At 35.8% G+C, this 23,638-nt stretch overlaps 1 protein-coding gene across 2 annotated transcripts in view; it reads right to left on the bottom strand.

The window, feature by feature from the left end:
* Window positions 1-22,851, bottom strand: part of LOC137399303 (histone-lysine N-methyltransferase EHMT2-like) — a 39,379-nt gene extending 16,528 nt beyond the window's left edge. The window contains exons 1-14 of one of the 2 annotated variants that reach the window (XM_068085355.1): window positions 21,238-22,851; window positions 20,783-20,889; window positions 20,444-20,559; window positions 20,141-20,257; window positions 19,601-19,747; window positions 17,626-17,804; window positions 16,810-17,004; window positions 16,119-16,353; window positions 15,365-15,475; window positions 15,034-15,147; window positions 11,988-12,195; window positions 9,737-9,852; window positions 3,932-4,044; window positions 3,525-3,669 (exon numbers count right to left, since the gene is read on the bottom strand). In XM_068085355.1, coding sequence (XP_067941456.1) covers window positions 3,525-3,669; window positions 3,932-4,044; window positions 9,737-9,852; window positions 11,988-12,195; window positions 15,034-15,147; window positions 15,365-15,475; window positions 16,119-16,353; window positions 16,810-17,004; window positions 17,626-17,804; window positions 19,601-19,747; window positions 20,141-20,257; window positions 20,444-20,559; window positions 20,783-20,889; window positions 21,238-22,697 — 3,363 coding nt within the window. In that variant the 5' untranslated portion in view covers window positions 22,698-22,851. The remainder of the gene's footprint in view (window positions 1-3,524; window positions 3,670-3,931; window positions 4,045-9,736; window positions 9,853-11,987; window positions 12,196-15,033; window positions 15,148-15,364; window positions 15,476-16,118; window positions 16,354-16,809; window positions 17,005-17,625; window positions 17,805-19,600; window positions 19,748-20,140; window positions 20,258-20,443; window positions 20,560-20,782; window positions 20,890-21,237) is intronic. The other variant, XM_068085356.1, reaches the window with a different exon arrangement.
* Window positions 22,852-23,638: the final 787 nt, after the last annotated feature.

The raw sequence follows: 23,638 nt of genomic DNA, 5'->3' as shown, positions 1-23,638 counted from the left end.
CAATTATTTTCACATAAAAACCTTCTTGGATACATAATCCAGTAAACTAAAGCAATTCTGTGATAATATCTGATAACCACCTTAGATTAAAACTATAAAAGCTATGAATTGTTGCGAACAAATCATGAGCCATCAGGGCTTTATTTGCCACCCTCTCCTATCCCCATTTTCTCTTTTCCCCTTCTCCAAAGAAGAAGTGACAAGGGGAAAAGAGAGAAGGGAGAAAGGAGAGGGGGGGGGGCAAATAGCCCACCCACTCAAAGAGCCAGACCCTGGCTAGGTAAATAGGCTAATATCATGCTGAACTAAAAATGACTAAATATGATGAGTATTCAAGTATGTCCTAAGTCAAAAATAAGACAATGATTATTTTACAGCTGGCTATGTAGCTGGCTAGGTCACCAAAGCTGAAATGTAATGATTGTATCACTAGTATCGTGGATGTTACCAACTATGATGTAAACCAAGCAGCGATTTCCCTAATCACAGTTAAGAATCGTGGTGGCTTGACTTTGTCTTCGCCTGTGGTTATTGAGGTTTGCAACCACAGTGAGAAAGCGACGAGAGTGTTGCTTAGTAGTGCTGGTGAAAAACTTTCCCAGGCTAGCACTAATTGCTACCATGGAGAAGTTGCTGGGGTTCAACATCATGGTATTGTTTAAAGGTTGACTTGCAATAAAATTCACATTACAGTTATTTGGTATCACAAGATTCACCATGTCTTACTCTGTTGTGTTGTAGGTGCCAAATATGTGGAAATGTGATTACAAGCTCTTAAAAGCTAAAAACCGAACAGTTAATCGCAGCCACACGAGACCGCCGTAGTTTGGATTCGCTTTCCAAAATGGCTCAAATGGGACGTAGTTGTTACAGGATGGTTTCTGTCTACACTTTCATGCAACCTCATTCGTCAAAATATTTTTACAAATATACTTCACGCATTCAATAAAACCATGTCTATTGTTTTTACGCGTCTGTTTTATTGTCATTGTAATGCTGCCATTGTAATGCCCTTTTAGCACTGATATCTTATAACTTACCGTAAAAAATTGTTCAACTTTTTAACCTTAGCTCGAAGGAGTACATATCATTGTCTGATAATCATGATGAGCCTGTTGGTCACCTGTGATAATCGAAAAGTGCTGCAAAAATTATTTTTGAAGTACAGTGCACCCTCGAGATACGATGTTAATTCGTTCCAGGGTTGGCATCATATGGTGAAAAAATCGTATGTAGGGGTATAGAGACCATTGTGATTATACAATGCAAACATCCCCTGGTAAAAATCGTCAATTGTTTTTATAAAAACTTGTACATATTGACAATTAGCAACAAAATAGTATGTTAACTTTAGTAATTATAGTTACCTAGAGTAACTATATTGTATTTAGTGTATTTTAATGGTTATGATCTGCAATAAAACGCAAAATTATAATGTGTGTACCAAATGCAGTATGTACAGTAAGGAGTTCTTGCCTTCAAAAGGTACGCATAACATAAACTTTGAATTCACTTGAAGTAAGTTTAGCTTGCTAAACCTACACTTAAACTAAGTTTTAGTATGTATTTTGAACTATTTTACTGAATTTCAACTTTTTATTACGAAATTTTATCCTTCAGCAGTTCCTCTCTTCACTTTCACTATAAACTTTAGCCTATCTGGTTGAAACCTTTTTCAACCTAAATCAATAAGGCCAAGCGATGCACTTATAGAAAGCGGCCGCTCGCACACTTGACCATTTAATGGCTACCGAAAAGAAAAATAAAATTTTATTTCCTATACAGGATGTACATACCTTCGGAGTAACGTGGCTTTAGCTGGTACATGTAGCGAGTAAAGCAGAGAGGAGGCAACACCGTATCAATGCTAATTATGGTGCTGTACACTTGAAAATAAATTTAAAACGTAATGAATTGGAATTTTTTAGCAGGCTAAAAGAAGTTGTCCATTCCTGTCCAATTTTTCTACTTTTTTCTATGAAAAAATTGATGGTGCGATGCAGAAAATTACTAGCTAGCGCTTGTAAAAGGATCCAGAGAATGTGGTACAGTAGTGTGTCTTGTATGAAATGTGCACAAGAATCAATGTAACCATACGTACAAAGTTTGTGCGTATTTATACCCTAGGGGGGAAGGGCTTTAGCAAGTTTCAGAAAGTAATGTGGATGCGTCAACTATCTTGAGTAGCTAGTTATATGACTTACATACATACGATGAATTGTATTCACGTAGGAGATAACAAGCCCATATGCAAAGACATGGTTAAACAAGAAAATAAAACATAAAATCAAAAGGAAACAAATAAAATGAATAAAATATGAAAAAATGCCACACAAGAGATAAATAATATATATTATACATGCATTGTTTTGACGTTATGCTATTTAAGTCTGACAAGGCAACCAATGGGAATAGCTATTATTGGCCAATCTAGGTTTATATATCTATGGATTACCCTGATATACGGGTTTTCACCTTACCAAGTGGAACATGATTTTTCATCTTACCATACTAATCTTATTTCACCATACGAATTCAACAATATTTTTTGACTAGGTTCAAATCTGGCAATCGGTGTGCTTATTACATAAGTAAAAATAACTAAGACACCGAAATGATGTTTGCTGAAAATATCTTCACAACTCCTGAAAAAGACAACATGACTGATTTCTCTCAGTCCAGCAATTCTCGTGTGTAAAATGGTAATATTTTCCCTTCAAACCAGTAGCAAAGTTGGAGTTGCAATCCCTTTATACAGAAGGTCCCTTGGTCAGACAACTTCTCTTAACCTGCTACAAGTCCACTTCATTATCATACAAAAACAGCATCGTTTGGGTTTTCTTGCTGAATTAGGTTGAAAAGGTTTTAAACAGGTCAGCTAAAAGTTTTAGAAAAAGCAAAAACAGAAACTGATAAGTGATAACATTTTAGTGATACAACGTCAAAATTCAACAAAATAATTAAAAATACATACTAAAACTTAGCTTTAAGTTTAGTCAGCTAAACTTATTTGAAATGAATTCAAAGTTTTTGTTATACGCATGTCTATCTTGAAGGTAAAAAGTTTCTATGGTACGTAATACTGCTCATAGGCAGTGTAACGTTACATTTTAATGCAGATCATAACCTATAAATTCACTAAGAATAATAAAGTTACCCTAAGTAACTATAATTACTAAGGTTAACATACATGTACTATTTTGTTACTAATTTCTAATATGTTCAGCACTTATATAAAATTTGGACCATTTACCAGGGGATGTTTGCATTATATAACTACTAAGATTTCTATAACCCTACATGCGATATTTTACGATATACGATGCCAACCCTGGAACAAAACCAAAATCATATCCTGAGAGTGCACTGTACATTACTGGGCATTACACAGTGGAACACCCTCCATGAAACCTATGAATTCACCCAAAAATATTAACAATGTAATGAATGGCAACTGATAGGAAGCAAACCTGTAAATAAAAGCATACTAGGCCAAGCAAGGAGAAAGATGTGAAGAGACTCACAGCAAGGCTGTTGATGAGGTTGTTTATAGGAACAGGAGAGGTGCAGACAGAATCAGTAATGTAAATGAAGTCTGTTGGATAGTTGGTGTCATCAAGGTCATTCGTAACTGGTATGGGAACTCTCTCCTTCCCCTTTGCTATATCTCTGCAATAAACTATTCCATTTTTTAGCCCATTCGCATTGCTATTTCAAAGCCCGTGTTTAAACGCAGAAACTGCAGAAATCACCCACTTAGTGAGAACCAGAATGTTTGAATAAAAACTTCAATATACTCGCTCTGGGCATCCCAGCCAATATGTGAGGCCATAACCGAAGTTACAGCGGCATTAAGATGTTATTTATCATAACCAGTCATATACATTATAAGTAGGCAGGTATGGACATGTATGCCAATATAAAGACTCACTGGTGCAGAAGCCTAGATGCTCTGGTGACTACATTTCCTAGCCTGCAAGACCTTAGCACATTGTTGACTGCGAGAAAAGACTTCATGTTTTCACTGCATGCGCCGTGACAGCACTACAATAAGATCACACGATGTAAGCTTCAAAACAATGACACCATTAAACAAGATGACATCCTGTGGTCAGGGTAACAACCAAAAAAAGTTGGATACTGCAGCCAGGGAAACGGATATCTATGATTACAGTCATACTTCGACTTACGAGCTTAATGCGTTCCGAGACTGAGCTCGTATGTCAATTTACTTGCATGTTGGTGCAATTTATTTATATATAGAACAATTAAATATATATCGATTGGTTTCCATACCCTAAAAAATGCAAATAAAACACTCAAAACAAGATATTGTAACAGAAAGAACATGTTGGTTATTGTCCTAACTTACCACATGCTTTCAAAAAGAAACAAATAAAAAATAATGCAAGGAAATGCGATAAATTAAAATGCAAAATTAAATACATACAATAGCAGCTAACGCTAGCATTTGCCAGAGGGGGAGATATAAGTTATCCTTCATTACAACAGTTGACTTTGGATAAATTTGGATTTCATCGGAGTCTTAAAAGACAAACTTAAAAGCAAATCTAAAAGCAAACTTTCATTTTTAACTTAACGTAATTAAAATTTCTTCGGCATTCAAAGTTTGAAGTCTCTCGCTAGTTAGCTAATTTTTCCTTTGTTTCGCTTTCACGACTAGCCGGCCGTTTTAAGATGAACCTATCTAAGGACGTTTGCCTTTGTCGCCCTTTCAACATGTTGCGATTAGGACGAACACAGGTGTCGTCACAAAGGTTTAATGCACGACCACTAGCCAACTTGTCCGAATGTCTATTTTTATGGTTTTGATAGATAGCACCGGCCTTTTCAAATAGCGTCGTTTCAGTTACACTGTCACCGGCCAATTCTTTTATCTTTTATCCAATGCCTGAGCGGTCTCTCCATCAGCGGTCGTGAAGATCGCTGCGCCGTTTAGAAACTATGGTTAGTCCTTTTGCGAGCTAAATGCCCTGAATATAATCCTGTTTGATAATTGTGGATGTATTTCTGTCATATTGCTGAGCTAGCTCACTCACGCATACACATTTCGCTTATTTTTTCAATAATTTTCCGTTTAATATCAATTGTTATCATTTGCTTTTTCTTTGCATTATTTTTCATTTTACTGACAAACTTTCGGTCTACGCACAGTACTTTTAATTCACATAATTTTGCACTGAAAAGCGCGCACAAAAACACGGTACAAAAGTATAACCTGAGCTGAAAAATACAGATTGATGCTGTTGTTACAAAGCACCTCCGGCATACTTGGCAACTGACTCATGAGCTCATATCTCAAACATGGCTCGTATGTTAGTACTGAAACTTGCTTAAAAGCTGGCTCGTATCTCAAGTTTCTCGTACGCTGGAGCACTCGTAAGTTGAAGTATTACTGTACATCCATGGTAATGGGCCAACATGATAACATAACATGTTGACAACAACTGTTGCTGTGACAACTCATCAAGGGCAGCAAGAGAATAATGCCTTACAATTAATCACGTTAGGTCGGTTTTATGGATTTTATAGGCAAAGTTATTCAAAATATAACAAATATCAATCTGCCAAAGCTTGGTCTACAAAGCCCAAAGAAATCTGTTGGAATTTGTGCTGTTGGGATACATTGTAGTTGCGGGTTGACAGAGCATAGAAAAGAAACATGTGCATATTCTGCCCTTAGTCTATATACATGTATATAAATCTCATTGTTTGTCATTCGTCGGTCCAATAATAGCGATAGGTTTTAGGAAAGCAAAACCCGCTTCGCACTGGATTTGAACTCGAAAACTCCAGGTCTGCAGACTAGCGAGCGAGCTACTACACGATGTTGTCCTTGCCATGCTATGTTATAATATGGCACACATTATTTTCGCATATTAAAAATGCAATTGCGTCCGATAAGTCACAATATTATAGCTAGGTGAAATGATAAAAAAGTTAGGAAACGATGATTGGTGATAGCAAAAAGTTATAATTTTATTAATTAGTAAATGTATTCATGAGTAGTAAAATTATTACCTTTAGTTTAGTAAATATAGGAGACTCAATGTTAAAGGTTGAATTGCAACAAAATTCACATTGCAGTTATTTGGTATCAAAAGGTTCACCATATCTTACTCTGCTGTGATGTAGGTGCAGAATATGTGGAAATGTGATTACAAACTCTTACAAGCTCAAAAATGAACAGTTAATTGCAGCCATGACGAAAAGGCCATAGGCTGGAATCCCTTTATTTCAATTTCGTACTCAACTCGACGTGGTTATTGTTTTGACATGTGATGTTATCACGTTAATTGGAGGGCCAATAAAAGGCTCAATATAAAACTTCTCGTAGCACTAGTTTATGACAAACACTTTGGGTTCTACTGGAAAACCCTTATCAAATATAGATGCTTGTTACTTTACAGTTTCATTTCAGCTTGGTCTAATCATCTAGTCATAATCTGATCATGATACCCATACTTTCTGCCAAACGACGCGAACAATTTCTGCAACATTTTTTGACTATCACAGGTAACCAACAGGCTCCTCATGTTTATCAGAGGATGATATTCACCCCTTCGAGCTAAGGTTAATAATTTAAACTAATTTTTCGGCTAGGTTTTGAAATAACAGTGGTCAAAGTGACAGCATTACACTGATGATGAAATAGACGCGTAAGGACAATAGACATGGTTTTATTGAATATGTGAAGTAATTTGTGAAAATATTTCGCCGAAAGAGATTGCATGAAAGTATAAACAGAAGCACGTAGTGTTCAACTATGTCCCATTTAAGCCAGTTTGGAGAGGGATTCCAACCAACGTCATTTTTGTGATGGCTGCATTTAACTGTTCGTTTTTGAGCTTTTAAGAGCTTGTAATCACATTTCCACATATCTTACCTACAACACAGCAGGGTAAGACATGGTGAACCTTTTGATACCAAATAACTGTAATGTGAACTTTGTTGCAAGTCAACCTTTAACTTTGAGTCTCCTATATTTACTAAAGGTAATAATTTTACTACTCATGAATACATTTACTTATTAATAAAATTATAACGTTTTGCTATCACCAATCATCGCTTCATAACTTTTTTTATCCTTTCATCTAGCTATAACATTTGCTTCAAACTTTCTTTGTCAGTTTTAGCTAGTAGATTAGATATATGATTAGAATTTATGTTCACTTCTCACTTGTAGAAAGTGAGGAAAATCGATTGAGCTCATCCTTAGCTCCCAGAAACAAAGCTTCGAATTGTTGGTGTGGCGTACTTATGTTTTTGTTAAACATTTATTCATTTTTAACATTACACTCGCAATCTATTTAACTCCCAAATTGAAAGCTTTCAGTAAATACACATTAGAATGACATATCTATGAATGACATTTATTACATTTGTTTTATTGATTACACGATGTTTATGTGGCGCCACCTGCGGAGCAGTTGTGTCAGTGTGGAAACTGCCATAAATGGGAAAGAGAGACATGACTGTGTGCTGCACAAACCATGATATGTTTTGTTTGAGTGCTGCAGTAGATTAATTTGTCCTATTATATGAGCTGAAACTATGTGAGTGGCCACGACTTGGATGGATGTTTTTAATAAAAACTATGCTGAAATGAAAAAATTTTTTTGGCTTGTAAAACTTATATAATAAAATAATATTGTTGAAGATAATGCAAAACATGATTTGCAGAACATATTGAATACACAATAGCCCCATTGCCACCTGTACCGAAATCTTGTCTGATGGATGGATTTATGAAGTGTAATCAGAGCTGTATTGAGAGGTACTTTTGCATAGCTCGATTCAATTCCAATGGACCAAATGAGCTCAAAAAATTTCTGCTTCACGCTACTAAGTGAAAACAGGTGAGTCCACAATCTGCTAACCAGGTGCAGGAATGGCCAGAATCGGTAGGTTGATTGATTTCAAAGAAATTGACGTTGTTTTGCGTTCACTATTTCAGTCAACTCATAAAACCATTTGTTTTGTACTTGAATGAACTAATCAAATGTGAACAGGAAATTCTTTTCTACAAATTGATACTAATAATGACTAGATAACGTTGACTATACATGACTTTTTTAGGGTTGCAGTTGGTTTCGCCATATATTCGAACATATTCTTTTCAAAGATGCCACTTGCTTATTTCATCTAGTAACTAGTTTTCGGTGTGGGTAGCAACTGAGAACTTCGCTGATACAAAGACCACAATGAAAATAAGTTAACTCGACGACCTAATCACCGTAGACTGGCAGAACCGTAGTCCGTACTCAAATGCTTACACGGCATTTAGAGGAAACTAATATAACAAATTTTTAATTTCCCTTATTTGAGGCGTTTGAGACATTTATAATAATGTATCTGTAGCTGAATTTAAAACTTTATCCCAGCAATCATGAGTAAATACAAAATAAAATATATACTAATAGAGCTTATTGGCATATATTTTATGCGTAGGACTAGACTTATTGCAATAGCCAACGTGAATACGAGGGATGGAGACAGACTGTTTCACTATATACATCATTTTGGGCAAGTCTGGGCACATCTTTTTTTCTGGGCGTTGTTACCGCGATCAATTTATGTCAATTTTAATCTTCAAATATCTTGACAATGAGATCGCCTAAAACAACAAACTACATCTCAACTGGTAGAAAAAAATCGATACTTCTGTTAAAATCAACTAAAATTTGACGCAATCACATCTTTAAGTTAACGATTGAGTTAAAGACCATCACGTGTAACATAATAGAACATAACATAATAGAACATAACATAATACAACATAATATAACATAACATAATAGAACATAACATAATAGAACATAACATAATATAACATAATAGAACATAACATAATAGAACATAATATAACATAACATAATAGAACATAACATAATATAACATAATAGAACATAACATAATAGAACATAACATAATAGAACAACATATAATAACATAATAGAGCATAACATAATAGAGCATAACATAATAGAACATAACATAATAGAAATACATAACATAATAGAACATAACATAATAGAACATAACATAATAGAACATAACATATAACATAATAGAACATAACATAATAGAACATAACATAATAGAACATAACATAATATAACATAACATAATATAACATAAAATAATATAACATAATATAACATAATAGAACATAACATAACATAATAGAACATAATATAATATAACATAAAATAATATAACATAATATAACATAATAGAACATAACATAATAGAACATAACATAATAGAACATAACATAATAGAACATAACATAATAGAACATAACATAATATAACATAATATAACATAAAATAATATAACATAATGTAACATAACAAAATAGAAATAACATAATAGAACATAACATAATAGAACATAACATAATAGAACATAACATAATAGAACATAACATAATAGAACATAACATAACATAATAGAACATAGCATAATATAACATAACAGAACATAACATAATATAACATAATAGAACATAACATAATATAACATAACATAATATAACAAGCTTGCTCCAGATGTAGGACACGGCTCTTATTATAGTAAGTTACTAGCTCTACTAGGTAAGTTACTCAAATTCATTAAGTAATTATTTTATTACTTGTGCAACCCCGAGTATTCACCTAGTAAATAATAATACTCATTTGTATTTCCTACAAGACTTTCCCATGTGACTCACCTCAGCAGGTGTCTGGTGTAGATTGTTTATTACTGTGGTATCAGCACCATGTGATAAAAGTAGTATAACAGCATCTGTCCTTGCTTGTTTGACAGCGATGTGCAATGGTCTGTCTCCTAAAAAGACAAATAAGCTCAACAGCATACACAACCAATTTTGGAATAGAAAAGTAGAAAATTATACGACACAAAAGATAGAAATAATTTTAAGAAATGGCCAGGCAATATTGATCAAGCACCTGCACAATGAGGTGGAAAAGTAGTAAGCATTTTTACGCATAGTTACATGTTGAGATACACAAGAATTGATTAAAACTACATGTACATGAGGTTGTGTTTTACATAAAGCGTCGAGGTACATAAAACCTCGACGCTTTATGTAAAACTAAAAATATTGATGGAGACTAAGAAATCAAGTTTTATAGAAGGTGGCCATAGAAACATTCTGCCGAGGCCTTAATGCAGGTGTACAAGCAATGTGAGAAAAGAAGCCATTACAATACAGTGTACCTTCGAGATACGATTACCCTGATATACGATTTTTTCACTTTACGAAGTCAAACATCGTGAGATCTTCACCTTGCTATACGAATTTCATTTCACCATACGATTGTGAGAAAAGTTTCGCCCGAGTTAAAATTTGGCGGTCGGTGTGCTCATAACGCATGTCGAAATAAAAAAAGACACCGAAATATAGTGTGCCGAAAACATTTTCAGAACGTTTAGAAGAGACACGATGATCGACTTCTCTCATGTCAGAATTCTGCGTGGAAAATTTCGTGTAAAATACACAAGCGAGAGCAAATATTCATTTGTAGCGTTATAATATCTTTTACTATTGACTTTTAGTCAGCATATATAACTACAAGTATCTACATTTATTTTGTTAGCTATGGAATCTGAGACTAATACAAAACAAAGGAAAAATGATTTCTATGTCAACAAAGTTGGATGTCGTAAATAAGAAGACATCCGTATTATTAACATTGTCAAGGACTATGATCGCAACCAATCAGCATTTGCAATTATTATTAAAACAAGAACTCCATTAAAGCAAGCACAAGAAGGAGCTTACGACTGAAGATTTGAAGGAGTTAGAAGGCCATGCACGCGATCAGCATTCTAAAGGAGCAACCAATTAGTAAGGGCGAAGAAGTAGAAGATACAGAAAACCGCCACATTGGCAGAAATATTTCAAGTGTTTAATTTACTGATGTGGAATGGTACATTAAAACAATACATGTATAATATATATTATTTATCTCTTGTGTAGCATGTTTTTCATATTTTATTCATTTTATTTGTTTCCTTTTGATTTTATGTTTTATTTTCTTGTTTAACCATGTCTTTGCAGATGGGCTTGTTATCTCCTACGTGAATACAATTCATCGTATGTATGTAACTCATATAACTAGCTATTCAAAATAGTTGATGCATTCGCATTACTTTCTGAAACATGTTAAAGCCTTGTCCTCTAGTGTATAAATACATACAAACTTTGTACGTATGGTTACATTGATTCTTGTGCACATTTCATATAAGAAAAACTACTATAGGACCTGCTCTCGATCCTTCTACAAGCTTTAGCTAGCTAGCAGTTTTCTGAATTGCACCAGCATTTTTTTCTTTTAAACCAGAAGAAAAATCGGACAGGACTAGACAATTCTTTCGCTTTCTTTTGTTAAATTAATCTTCAAGTGTTCAGCAACATACGTTTTGATACGTTTTTGCCTCCTCTCTGCTTTATTCGCTACATGTACCAGCTAAAGTCACGTTACTATAAAGGTATGTAGGTCTTGTATAGTAGTAAATAAAATTTCATTTTTCTTTTCGGTAGCCATTAAATGGTCATGTGTGTGAGAGGCCGCTTTCGATAACTGTATCGCTCGGCCTTTCTTATTGAATTCTGGTTGAAAAAGGTTTCAACCAGACACGCTAAATTTTATAATGAAAGTGAAGACAGAAACTTATGAAGGATAAAATTTCGTGATAAAAAGTTGAAATTCAGTAAAATAGTTCAAAATACATACTAAAACATAAGTTAACATACTATTTTGTTACTAATTTTTCAACATGTAACGCATTTTTATAAAATTTTAGACGATTTTTACCTGTTTTTTTTTTCATTGTATAATTACAATCGTTTCTATACCCCGACATACGATTTTTTCGCCATACGATGCCAGCCTTAGAACGGATTAACAACGTATCTCGAGGGTGCACTGTACTAAACGTTTACTAGGACCACCCACCTAGTTCATTGATGGCTTCAATGTCTGCTCCCCTTTTGATGAGCAACCTTATGATATCTGTATTACCGCTGTAAGCACCCCAGTGAATACATGTGTTTCCCTCACTATCGCGCTTGTGCAATGCTGCCTGGCAGTTGAGCAGCAACTTGACAACTTGAGTGTGTCCATTGTCTATGGCCCAAATAAGGGGAGTCCAGCCTCCCTCATCCTGCAATAATAATACATAGGTAAGAAAATACCAACATTTGAGCAGGGTTGCAAGGTTTTTCCCATGAGGGTAAATACCACTGGGTAAAATACGGTTGTTACTGTCCACCCTAAATACCCCGGGATAAAGAGGACTGTCCACCCTAAATACCCGAGATAAATAAGACTGTCCACCCTAAATACCCTGGGATAAAGAGGACTGTCCACCCTAAATACCCGGGATAAAGAGGACTGTCCACCCTGAATACCCCGAGATAACGAGGACTGTCCACCCTAAATACCCCGAGATAAAGAGGACTGTCCACCCTAAATACCGCGAGATAAAGAGGACTGTCCACCCTAAATACCCCGCCATAAAGAGGACTGTCCACCCTAAATACCCCGGGATAAATACGGAACATATTGAAAGGTAGAGCAATAAATTCAAACTATTACACTTCTTGCTGTTTCCCTATGGTCTAACTAAAATGTTTCCACTTAAAGGTGGACTTGCAACAAAATTCACATTACAGTTATTTGGTATCAACAAATTTACCATGTCTTACTCTGCTGTGCTGTAGGTGCAAAATATGTGAAAATGTGATTACAAGCTCTTAAAAGCTCAAAAACGAGCAGTTAAATGGTGACATGGACCTCATCTTTTTTTAAAAACCTTTATAGCTAAGTTGTATGTTTGCAGTTAAATAATGAAATAAATAATTATGGGCATTACATTTTTAAGTTATTGTCTGTAAATAGTACTATCAAGAATTATCACTTCATTACACATTAAAATTTGTTCAACCAAAATTCAAATTGAGTCAAATATTTGACTCAATTCAAATACAGTACAGGCTAATTGTAACAATAAATCCGATCATTATTTCGATAGATGGGATGAGCTAAACTTCTAGCTACAGTGTGAGTATATTAGGTATTATGGTATATAGGTATTTTGATTATTCCTAGTTGTGAAACCTGTGTTAATCGGTGTTATAGAACTGACAAAAGTTCATCAACTGGTTCATTGTTTATAGTTTAATTTCCTGAAAGGTTGATGAACAACACCAACCCATATTTTCCCTGGAAAATTTTGAAATTTGCCAAGCTTTTTTAATAGAAGCACAATTTACCATTTTTTCCCACAGTATTTACCAGAAAATACCACTTTTCCCCAACCATCCAGGATAAGTTTAATAATTTCCAGGAAAAATCCAAACCTGCATTTGGTGAAAACAAAACTGGCCCAAGTGCTGATGGTTTTCTTAAATACGATGCAGATATAGAAACAAACTTGGTCTACCCTTCCATTAATATATCAACTTCAAATCAGTGCTTTAAAGGGTGACTTGCAACAAAATTCACATTACAGTTATTTGGTATCAAAAGATTCACTATGTCTTACTCTGCTGTGTTGTAGGTGCAAAATATGTGGAAATGTGATTACAAGCTCTTAAAAGCTCAAAAACGAACAGTTAATCGCAGCCATCACGAAAACGCTGTAGATTGGAATCCCTTTCCAAAAGGCTCAGATGGGACGTAGCTAAACAAGATGGCTTCTGTTTACACTTTCATGCAGCCTCATTCGTCAAAATATTTCCACAAATCTACTTCTCGCATTCAATAAAACCATGTATATTGTCCTTAAGCGTCTATTTCATCGTCATTGTAATGCTGTAACTTTGAGCACTGATATTTCAAAAGCTACCATAAAAATTTGTTTAATTTTTTAACCTTAGCTCGAAGGAGTCCATGTCATCCTCTGACAAACACGACGAGCCTGTTGGTTACCTGTGATAATTAACAAATTCTGCAGAAACTGTTCGCGCTATCTGTCAAGAAGTATGGGTATCATGATCAGATTACGACTTGCCGATTAGACCAAGCTGAAATGCAACTGTAAAGTAGCGAGCATCTATATTTGATATGGGCTTTCCGATAGAACCCGAAGTGTTTGTCATAAACTAGTCCTACAAAAAGTTTTATATTGAGCCTTTTATTGGCCTTTCAATTCACGTGATAACATCATGTGTCAAAACAATAACCAAATTTCTTGAGTATATCAGAAAAAGAAATTGATTCCAACCTACAACATTTTCGTGATGGCTATGATTAACTGTTGGTTTTTGAGCTTTTAAGAGCTTGTAATAACATTTCCACATACTTTGCACCTACACACAGCCGGGTAAGACATGGTGAATTTTTTCATACCAAATAACTGTAATGTGAATTTTGTTGCAAGTCAACCTTTAAGAGATCATTGACAAGTTGGCGGTAAGTTAACAGATTTATTGCATCCAAAAAGGGTTAATTTCGCTCCTACGGAAGGAGAGGATAGAATATAGGTGACATTCATTTTGTCCGTAAAAAAGTTAAATTTATCTTCCTAAAATTCTGACGAGTCATTTGAAAAATACAATGCCAGCCTCTATTTGAACCCCTTTTCTATTCGGGTTTAAAGGGTTGAAAAAATAGAACATCATGACGTTCAAATAGAAGTTTTATGGTAGTTTTCCATTTAGTTAATGAGGCAAGTAAATGACACAGCTTGTTTCTCCGCATACAATAGGGTATGTCAATAATGGCATAAACTAGTGTAATGTCTTCACAACTGTGGCTGGTGCTCAAATGGAATCCAAATTCCATATGCATACCCCAGACCATAAACACTCTCTTTTCGTAGGGTAGCCACAAGCATCCTAAAACGTTTGAGACTATTTATAGTAATATCATGATAGCTAGTCCTAACTGGTAAAAGTTGGCTATCCCTGAATTAGCTACCTTCTTCAATAATTATTTAAGAATTGGAGAGTAACTATGCGCTAATCTAGTACACAACAATGATTCTCATTGAACTCACTGCGCAGTCAATGTTAGCATGAGCTTCCTTCAGCATATAATCACAGATAGCCTTGTTCCCCGCAACGGCTGCACAATGTAGACTTGTCATCCCATCTATGTCTCTCCACTCAACCTGTCAGAAATATACACATATACAACAAAAACAGATCTTAAGGTGACAAAAGACAGAAATCAATGAGACAAGACATCGATGTCAAAGAGATAAGACACAGAAGTCAAAAAGACAGTTTGCGGTTTGACCATATCGGACTGGTGAACATCATCAGAGGTCCCATAACAGCTCTCAAGACCTTTGACAGAAGCCCACACAAGATTATTAGACAGCCTACCAGTGCACCAGCTCCTATCAGGTACTTTACAATGTCTAATTGATTCATTTTGGCTGCCAACATCAGGGGTGAGACACCCTTGGCATCTGCGGTGTTAACCTCCACTCCAGCCTACAACATATAAACATACAACATATCAGACTGTTAGAACAGCATCTGGATTTTAGTAGTAATGGATTCACGTCATACATGCAAATATTGATAAACACAGCCATAAAATTTGGGAACATCTTGCTTCAAAACAAATCTTATGGCCAACACTTATAGAAGCTTTGGTAGTTGAGAATAAAAGAGATTTTGTAGGCACTAACCAAAGCTGTTAAACCGAAAAGTTTTGCTCAAAGTGAAGGTACATCAAAATACCCATGATTGTCAGGTGCAGTAGATGTGGAAAGACCCTTGCAGGTTTGGTGTGTGAAATGATGCAATGGATAATTGATTTGTACCCAAAATGGGAACAATTTCGATGACGGCAACGTTTTGATAAATTTTTACGATTTTCATACAATGAAAGGAACAGACAATTTATTTGATTCAGCGGTCAAACTTATGTACCTTGGATACAATACACGTCTTGTGACTAGAATAACATATGAGCCCCAAAGAAACAATGGCATCATGGCGATGACCAGACAGAACTCTCAATAACTACATTTAGAAGTTAAGAGGTAGCATGATCGAGCACACCGATGGATGACAATCCCTGCTAGAAATTACAGTGAAAGCCTTCAATTGTGAACTTTCTGGAACTCACAATGACCAAACAGTGGACTGTAGCAAGGGAGTTGCTCTGCACCGCTATGTGTAACAGAGTCTTGCCATCCTGTTCACTCAGCTCCTTGTTTAGGGTGAGCAGGCGGTGTGATTTGGACTTGTTTAGCATCTCACAAATACCGAGAGCGAGCTGAGAGAGATCATTCTTGATAATGTAGGAGGAGAGGTCATAAACTGTGACTGTGGGTATCCTTGTACTCTCCAACTTCTCATTCCTTCAATATCAGCCTTAGAGATACTCAGCCAACTCAACAATTTTGAGCAGAAGTCAATTACTACAGAATGCATAGACTCTATCGGCAGCATTTTAGAATAATTTGTGTTGTTTTTATAACAAAAAAACACTAAAATACATTACTAAGAAGCATTGAATGTTTGTTTGTAAACCATCCAATATAGCCTCAATAGGCAAAATTGATTCACTGTTTGTAAGTGTAACGATTAAATTTTGTCATGTTCATATATTAACCCTACAAGCTACTGACTCCTCCATTCTGGAATATATCTCAAATGGCAAGTAAATCATAAATATATGCAACATTTTTAACCATTTCTGATTGTAGTCTAAAAAAATGAAGGAACATGCTGATTGTAGAGAGACTGTAGAATGTACAAGTTGCCCCGATATAAACTCAACAGCTACAGCGGTCTAATTACAATGCAACACTTACATTGCAGGCAGCAGATGCTCCAACCCAGACATGATAGAAATAAGCTTTGTTTTAGCTGCACCATCGAGAAGAGTAGATTTGGAGACTTCAAATAACTTATTGTCATATCCCGCATTTGAGCTGGTTTCTCCTGATGAAGTTGGAGGCCTGGATACTAACCTTATACACATTCTAGCAATGCCTTCATTCCCTTGCCTATCAATGACCAATAAAGACATAACAACTCATAAGATGTTAACAAAAACAGCACGCCGGTTAGCGATCTCATAAATCACAACAGATAAGCAAGACTATTGCCTGTAGTAAGTTTAAAAGCCAAAATAACTGTAAACTTTGTAAGAAGATTTTAAAAGATGAATTTGCACAAAATTCTGGTAGATTTGATCAAAAAGTATCGGTATTTTTCCATCATTTGCAATTGTTTTAGACGTTTGAGGTGTTCTGACTGTCAGGATGTTCATAGAGTAAAATCGACAAAACTTGATCACAGTAAAACACCCAGATCAAACGAAAGTGTAATTATAACATTTATAGTTGTAAAGAGCCAGGCAGAATAGAGATGCGTAAGGCTGCAACTCAAACGCAGCAGCCGATATCAGCTATAGTAACCATAGCAACTAGTAGCATTACTTCGCATGTATTTTTCTTCTGAGCGTTTCAACTGCTAAATTTTTGTTGATTTTAATGTTGAAACATCCTGGCAGTCAAATCATCTGAAACATCAAAAACGATAGAAAAATATTGAAACTTTCTGATAATATAGTAAAATTTTGTGTAAGCTCATCTTTAAGTGCAAACCTCTGATTTTCAACTTACACTCTGATGGCCTTCGAGCTTCTCTGAGTGTCTGTTGTGGCTTTGTTAAAAAGATGAACGGTAACTTGAGAGGATTTCTCTCCACAGTGAGGACAGAGGTAAATGTCATCATTACCCTTCACTTGGCAGGCACTATGGTGCAGGTGCCCTTTACCACTAGTACAATCTATGAAAGTGCCCTAAAAGCAAAAACAAATGCACAATGCATAAACAGCTGTCAAGTTATGAAAACAAATGCACAATGCATAAACAGCTGTCAAGTTATGAAAACAAATGCACAATGCATAAACAGCTGTCAGCTTATGAAAACAAATGCGCAATGCATAAACAGCTGTCAAGTTATGAAAACAAATGCACAATGCATATACAGCTGTCAAGTTATGAAAACAAATGCACAATGCATAAACAGCTGTCAGCTTATGAAAACAAATGCACAATGCATAAACAGCTGTCAGCTTATGAAAACAAATGCGCAATGCATAAACAGCTGTCAAGTTATGAAAACAAATGGACAATGCATAAACAGCTGTCAAGTTATGAAAACAAATGCACAATGCATAAACAGCTGTCAGCTTATGAAAACAAATGCGCAATGCATAAACAGCTGTCAAGTTATGAAAACAAATGCACAATGCATATACAGCTGTCAAGTTATGAAAACAAATGCACAATGCATAAACAGCTGTCAGCTTATGAAAACAAATGCACAATGCATAAACAGCTGTCAGCTTATGAAAACAAATGCATAAAGTTAAGTCAAGTTATGAAAAAAGCAAACAAACTGTTTTTAAAAAATTTGCTGCCATTTAAAATATAAACCAAATTTTCAATATGTAGAGATGCTGTCATCCTACATAAAAAGGATTTCCTGAACTTTAGCAAAAAGTAGATTAAACAAGTTTAACAGATAATAATCAGCAATATATAATGTTAATAATATGACATTTACGTGATGTAGTAATAGCCTGAACATCAAACAAACAATCCAATGATTGGACCTCCTCACAGGAAAGATTCATTGAAATTTCCCGAGTAATTGACATGCTTAAACCAAGCCTCTTGCTGACAGACAAACAATAATTATAGTTGTAGGTCTCACTGAGTCTATGCACCAGTAAGCTCAGCTTGAAAGATTTGTTTGTTATATGCAAGCCAGAGGGTTATAAATGGACGATTGTACAAAAAAGGTTGATGGAAGTTTTCTTAAGAATGTTAGGAAGAAGCATCTTTACCTTTGGTTTAATAGAAAATCAGAAACACTTGTACTAGTGATCAGAAACACTTGTACTAGTGATCCGAAACACTTGTACTAGTGATCAGAAACACTTGTACTAGTGATCAGAAACACTTGTACTAGTGATCAGAAACACTTGTACTAGTGATCAGAAACACTTGTACTAGTGATCAGAAACACTTGTACTAGTGATCAGAAACACACATACCAGCGAATCATCATATTAACCCCTTGGCTGGGTTATAGCCCCGCAAAAACACCCGAAAGTCGTGTAATTTATTTTTGAAAATTCAATAACATCGGTATTTTATGAACATGCATAGCTCAAACTGAAATTTATTTCTATGAACAAAATCTTTTGTACGCAAACATTCATTTAAATATCTACTAATTGTCCCTGTATAAAATGCTTGGAAGCACTCCTTTCGGTAGAGTCCAACGCTATAACGTAGCCGTGCAAGCTACCATAACGATAGTTGTTTTCTGTATATTCCAAGTATATTAAAAGTCCAAAAAAGTTTACGTAGGGCGTCAGACTGGAGAACGGCAGAGTCCGGATCAAATCTTTGATACGGATTCTTTACTCCAAGATTTTAAAAGCTATAGCCGGAATGCAGACATAGGACATAAACACACATACTTTGAAAAATATATATATATAGAAAAAGATGTAACACAACACAAAATTGCATGGGTGCATCCAGGGCAAAAGTGAGTATGTAGCCAATGACTAACACTTACCGATGTACAGAATAGACCGCACACAGGACAGCAACCATGATGTGACAGCTTTTTCCAATGCTGCTTACAGAGAACCATCAGAGGCAATCTTGAAGCAGCCCTACGCCGCTCCAGTTTGTCTGAGGTACGCGCCACACAATTGGAGATCTGTAATTGTGTCAAATGAAAAAAAAAACGATTATGGCACGCTTGAAGTTCTCTCAGTTTATCACCAAAAAGATCCCAATTGCCTAATATCTAGCTCAAAATTATGGCTTCGCGGTGCTTATTTGGCAATTAAACAAATGAGACAATAACAATCTGGGAGTTATTAAGTGCCAAGGCTTGGTTTGGAAATGGAAACCTTTAAAAATGCCAAAACAATCATTTGATGAGCAAGCTTAGTTTATGCTAGAGTTTAGGATCTAGGACACCACAGTGAACGATAATATTACTTTGCTCATATCACTATTACACTAATAAACTCGGTTATCTCTATGACAGCTACACCCTACATGACAGGCAAACTACATCCAAAATGGACATTTTTATAATGCTTACTTTACTGCCTAGCGTCTCGACTGCTTGACAGTAGAAGTCCGGTGAAAGAGACTTCTTGCGCGGCTGAGAAACAGGGGAGCTTCCTATTTTACAGGTGCAGAGCTTGAGCGTCGAGGCCTATGTTAAAAACAGTCAATACTAAAGACTGACGTAAAAGGTAAAAATAATGTTTAAAAATGTAGTAGAACAAAGGGCTTTTAATTCCTTGATAATCTAAATAATTTAATTACCTAAGTGGTCTAAATGGGATACATCAGCCAACATAAAAAGGAAACAGAAGGGAAGGAACAAAAAAAAACATACAGTAACACGCTCCAGTCTATTTGTTTTCATTTCCGGAAAGCTGTCCCCGCAGGGAGTGTTTACATAGCCTGGACTCAACGCCTCCTTATCACACCTCTCGAGGGCCAGCTTGGCTGCTAAAAGGAGGTTTAGTGAGAGTAGCGCTAAGAAATAGTCTCTAGAGAGTCATCGGCGACAAATTGTTCAGAGTGCATAACCACACTGCTCTATCGCCTGTCAATTTTAAAAGATGATAATAAACAATTTAACTAGACAAAACATTGCGACAAAAAGTAAAGAACTAATTATATAACCACAAAATATATTGTACATATGCAAAACATTGTATTCATCACCTACTTTGAAATACTGCTGACAGCTTCTGACTTCCAGGCAACCTCTGGGTAGGCGTATCTTCATCAAAGTCCAATGGCATGACATCTGAATTGAACATGTCTTTCCACATGCTAAAGCATAAAATCATTTAGCGTATATTCGCACGTGCACAGTTTTAGTTAAAATAGGTACCTGTGGTTGAGACTATAAAAAGAGCAAGTAAATGTGCTGATCATCCGCAACAATATCTAATTCTAGTACAATAGAGAACTACAATAAAAACCAAATATCCTTGATATACTAAAATATATTAATGGCAAATAGTAACGTAAGATTGGCTCGTAGCTCATTTGTTAGGATGTTGAAAAACTAATATTATTAATGTGAACAGTTAATTTGTGTGGGTATAATTATACAAGATATCTTGATGTAGTCATAAAACTAAGGACACCTTGAAAACTTGAGTTGTGTGTACTTACCTATCAGCCAAAGAATTTGTCCGTTCGAACTCTGCTGATCTGCTATGCATTTTTGCCTGCTGCAAATGCTCTCCTTTGCTCCTATCAGGGCTATTTGGTGTTTCCAGACCACGCGAGAAAGTAACGGAGCAGTCGTGAGCCATTGAAGGTACCTTAATCTTGGCTGTATCATTTTTAGAATTAAGAAATGGGGATGAGGGACTTAACAAGCTGGGATTGTTTTGGTTTTCTGTCACAGCAGCTGCAGGATTACAATCTAAAAAATTTTCTTTGTCAATTTGAGATAAGATTTGCCTATATTCTTCTATCGAGGAATTGTTCTTTGTCAAAAGCTGGGATGACTTCTCAGTGGCACCAACACGCATTTTGGAGGGTTCATCGGTATCTTCTGCTGGCAACGAGACTGGAGATAGTAAAGATTTAACTGATGGGGGTGGGGAGGCAGTGGATTTTTGTGAACAAGAAGAATTGGCAGGAAAAGGACTTGTTGCAAATGGCCAAGGGTCTTCGTCGACCTCATTGTCATCCTCGTCTTCTACAATTTCGATTTGTTCCAATTGAATATTTGATGAATTATTAGTATTCTCCACGATATTGCTTTTGTCCATCTTCATAAGACTAAAAGGCTTACTTGCTATATCACACTGTGTTGCGAGATTCACGATAGTCACTGGGTCATTCTCTAAAGCTGAAGTGGAGTTATGAGTATCTTCACTAAAAATCGTAGCCATTTCAGTGAGATCAGCTTTTCTAGGTGTGCAATGTGATGATAGTTTTTTGATATGATTATTCAAAGACAATTTTGATTCCATCCTGTGTTTGTTCAAATTGTTCAATGCTTTTCTGGCTTCCAAACGCTTTTGTCTTGTCTGACGAGCCAGGGCTAATCCAGCGTTACGTTTCAATTTTTTGTGCTCTAACAGTTTCATTCGAATTTTTGTTAATTCTTTGCCCCACTGACGACGGCCAAACTTGGAAACTACACGTTTCTTGTGCTTCCCTTTGTTTATAGAATTCAGTGGTGCATTAGCATCAATGGACTCTTTCATTGAAGGCTCTTGAAAATTCAAAAGCTTATTGCCTGATACATCATCTTCGAGAGATCCAGTAGTAGTATCACATGCGCACACTTCTGGAATCATTTTCTTGTGATTTGTGCCATCACCCAACTCTACTTCATCCTGATTAGCACCTGACATCTCTAATGAGGCTTCACGGTATGCTATGTTTATTGAAGGAGAATCATTAGCAACTTGTTCTAAAGCTTCCTCTCCTGCTTCCTGGACAATCATTGCCTCCTTTTCAACTTCAGTTGTCTCCTCACGAAGGACTTGAGCCGTAGCAATACTTGCATTTGTAGGCTGCAAACTCAATTCAGTTTCCATGGTGGAGTTTATCTTAATATTTTTCATGTGGTCCATCTCTTGTTCAGCTATGTCACTGTTCCAGGACTCTAGCATTGGTTCAACTGAAACTTCATGCTTGTCGGCAGCAACAATAGAACAAAAATCCACTTCAACAGGACAGATTTCTGCAATGCCTATTTCAAATGTAACCTCACCAAATTGGGTTATGGTAACAACATTTGAAGGTTTTATTACCTTACATGTATATGCTCTCACCTCCATCAATTTGCACATTCCAACATGATAACTAGAAACGCTAATGGGAGTTTCACGTGTCGAAAACTCCTTTGATGGTTGTTCAGAGAACTTAAATGTACCACTATTGTTCAAAAGGTTGCTGGTCATGCCTGATGCGACCGATTCAGAGGTTAGCTCTACTAGATGATCTCGTGCTGATTGCTTTTCTGTAACTTCTAATAACAATTCTGCTTCTTTGCAAGTAGGCATTTCCACATTAATGATGTTATCAATAGAAGCTTCCACTTTTGAATGTTCTTGTGAGTTTCTTTCATCAACAAAATTTGTTTCATTTTGGTCGAAACCATCTAGCATTTTGCTACTTTTGTTCGACTGGGCTGAAATCAAACTTGTTGAGCACACTTGATGGCTACTCAAATCCTGCAGTGGCAATGGTGATATGTCTGGAGAGCTGTCAATTAGAGATGATCTTGTTGCACAAGTTAATGAGCTGTTAAAATCTTTATTCTCATCTTCTATATTAGTTTTCATAATATCATCACAACTCACATTTTCAGAAAAGTTTGATATGGTAGGGTGCTTTTCAACATCTTTAACAGAACATACTTCCAACTTATCCATGGATGGGCCATTTTCAGTCACCAATTTTTGATCTACTGTAAGATCTTTATTGTGTGTGGTTTCTGGCCCATTTACTGCAGTTACAGTATAATCATTCCAAATTGTTTTCTCATTGAAATTAACTGAAGCAGGATCTAATTTCAAACATTTGGCCTTTTCATTGTCTTTGGGTTCAT

Source organism: Watersipora subatra, chromosome 7 (genome assembly GCF_963576615.1).
Source record: "Watersipora subatra chromosome 7, tzWatSuba1.1, whole genome shotgun sequence".
Taxonomy (NCBI): Eukaryota; Metazoa; Bryozoa; class Gymnolaemata; order Cheilostomatida; family Watersiporidae; genus Watersipora; species Watersipora subatra.
This window is presented reverse-complemented; position numbering and strand designations above follow the sequence as displayed.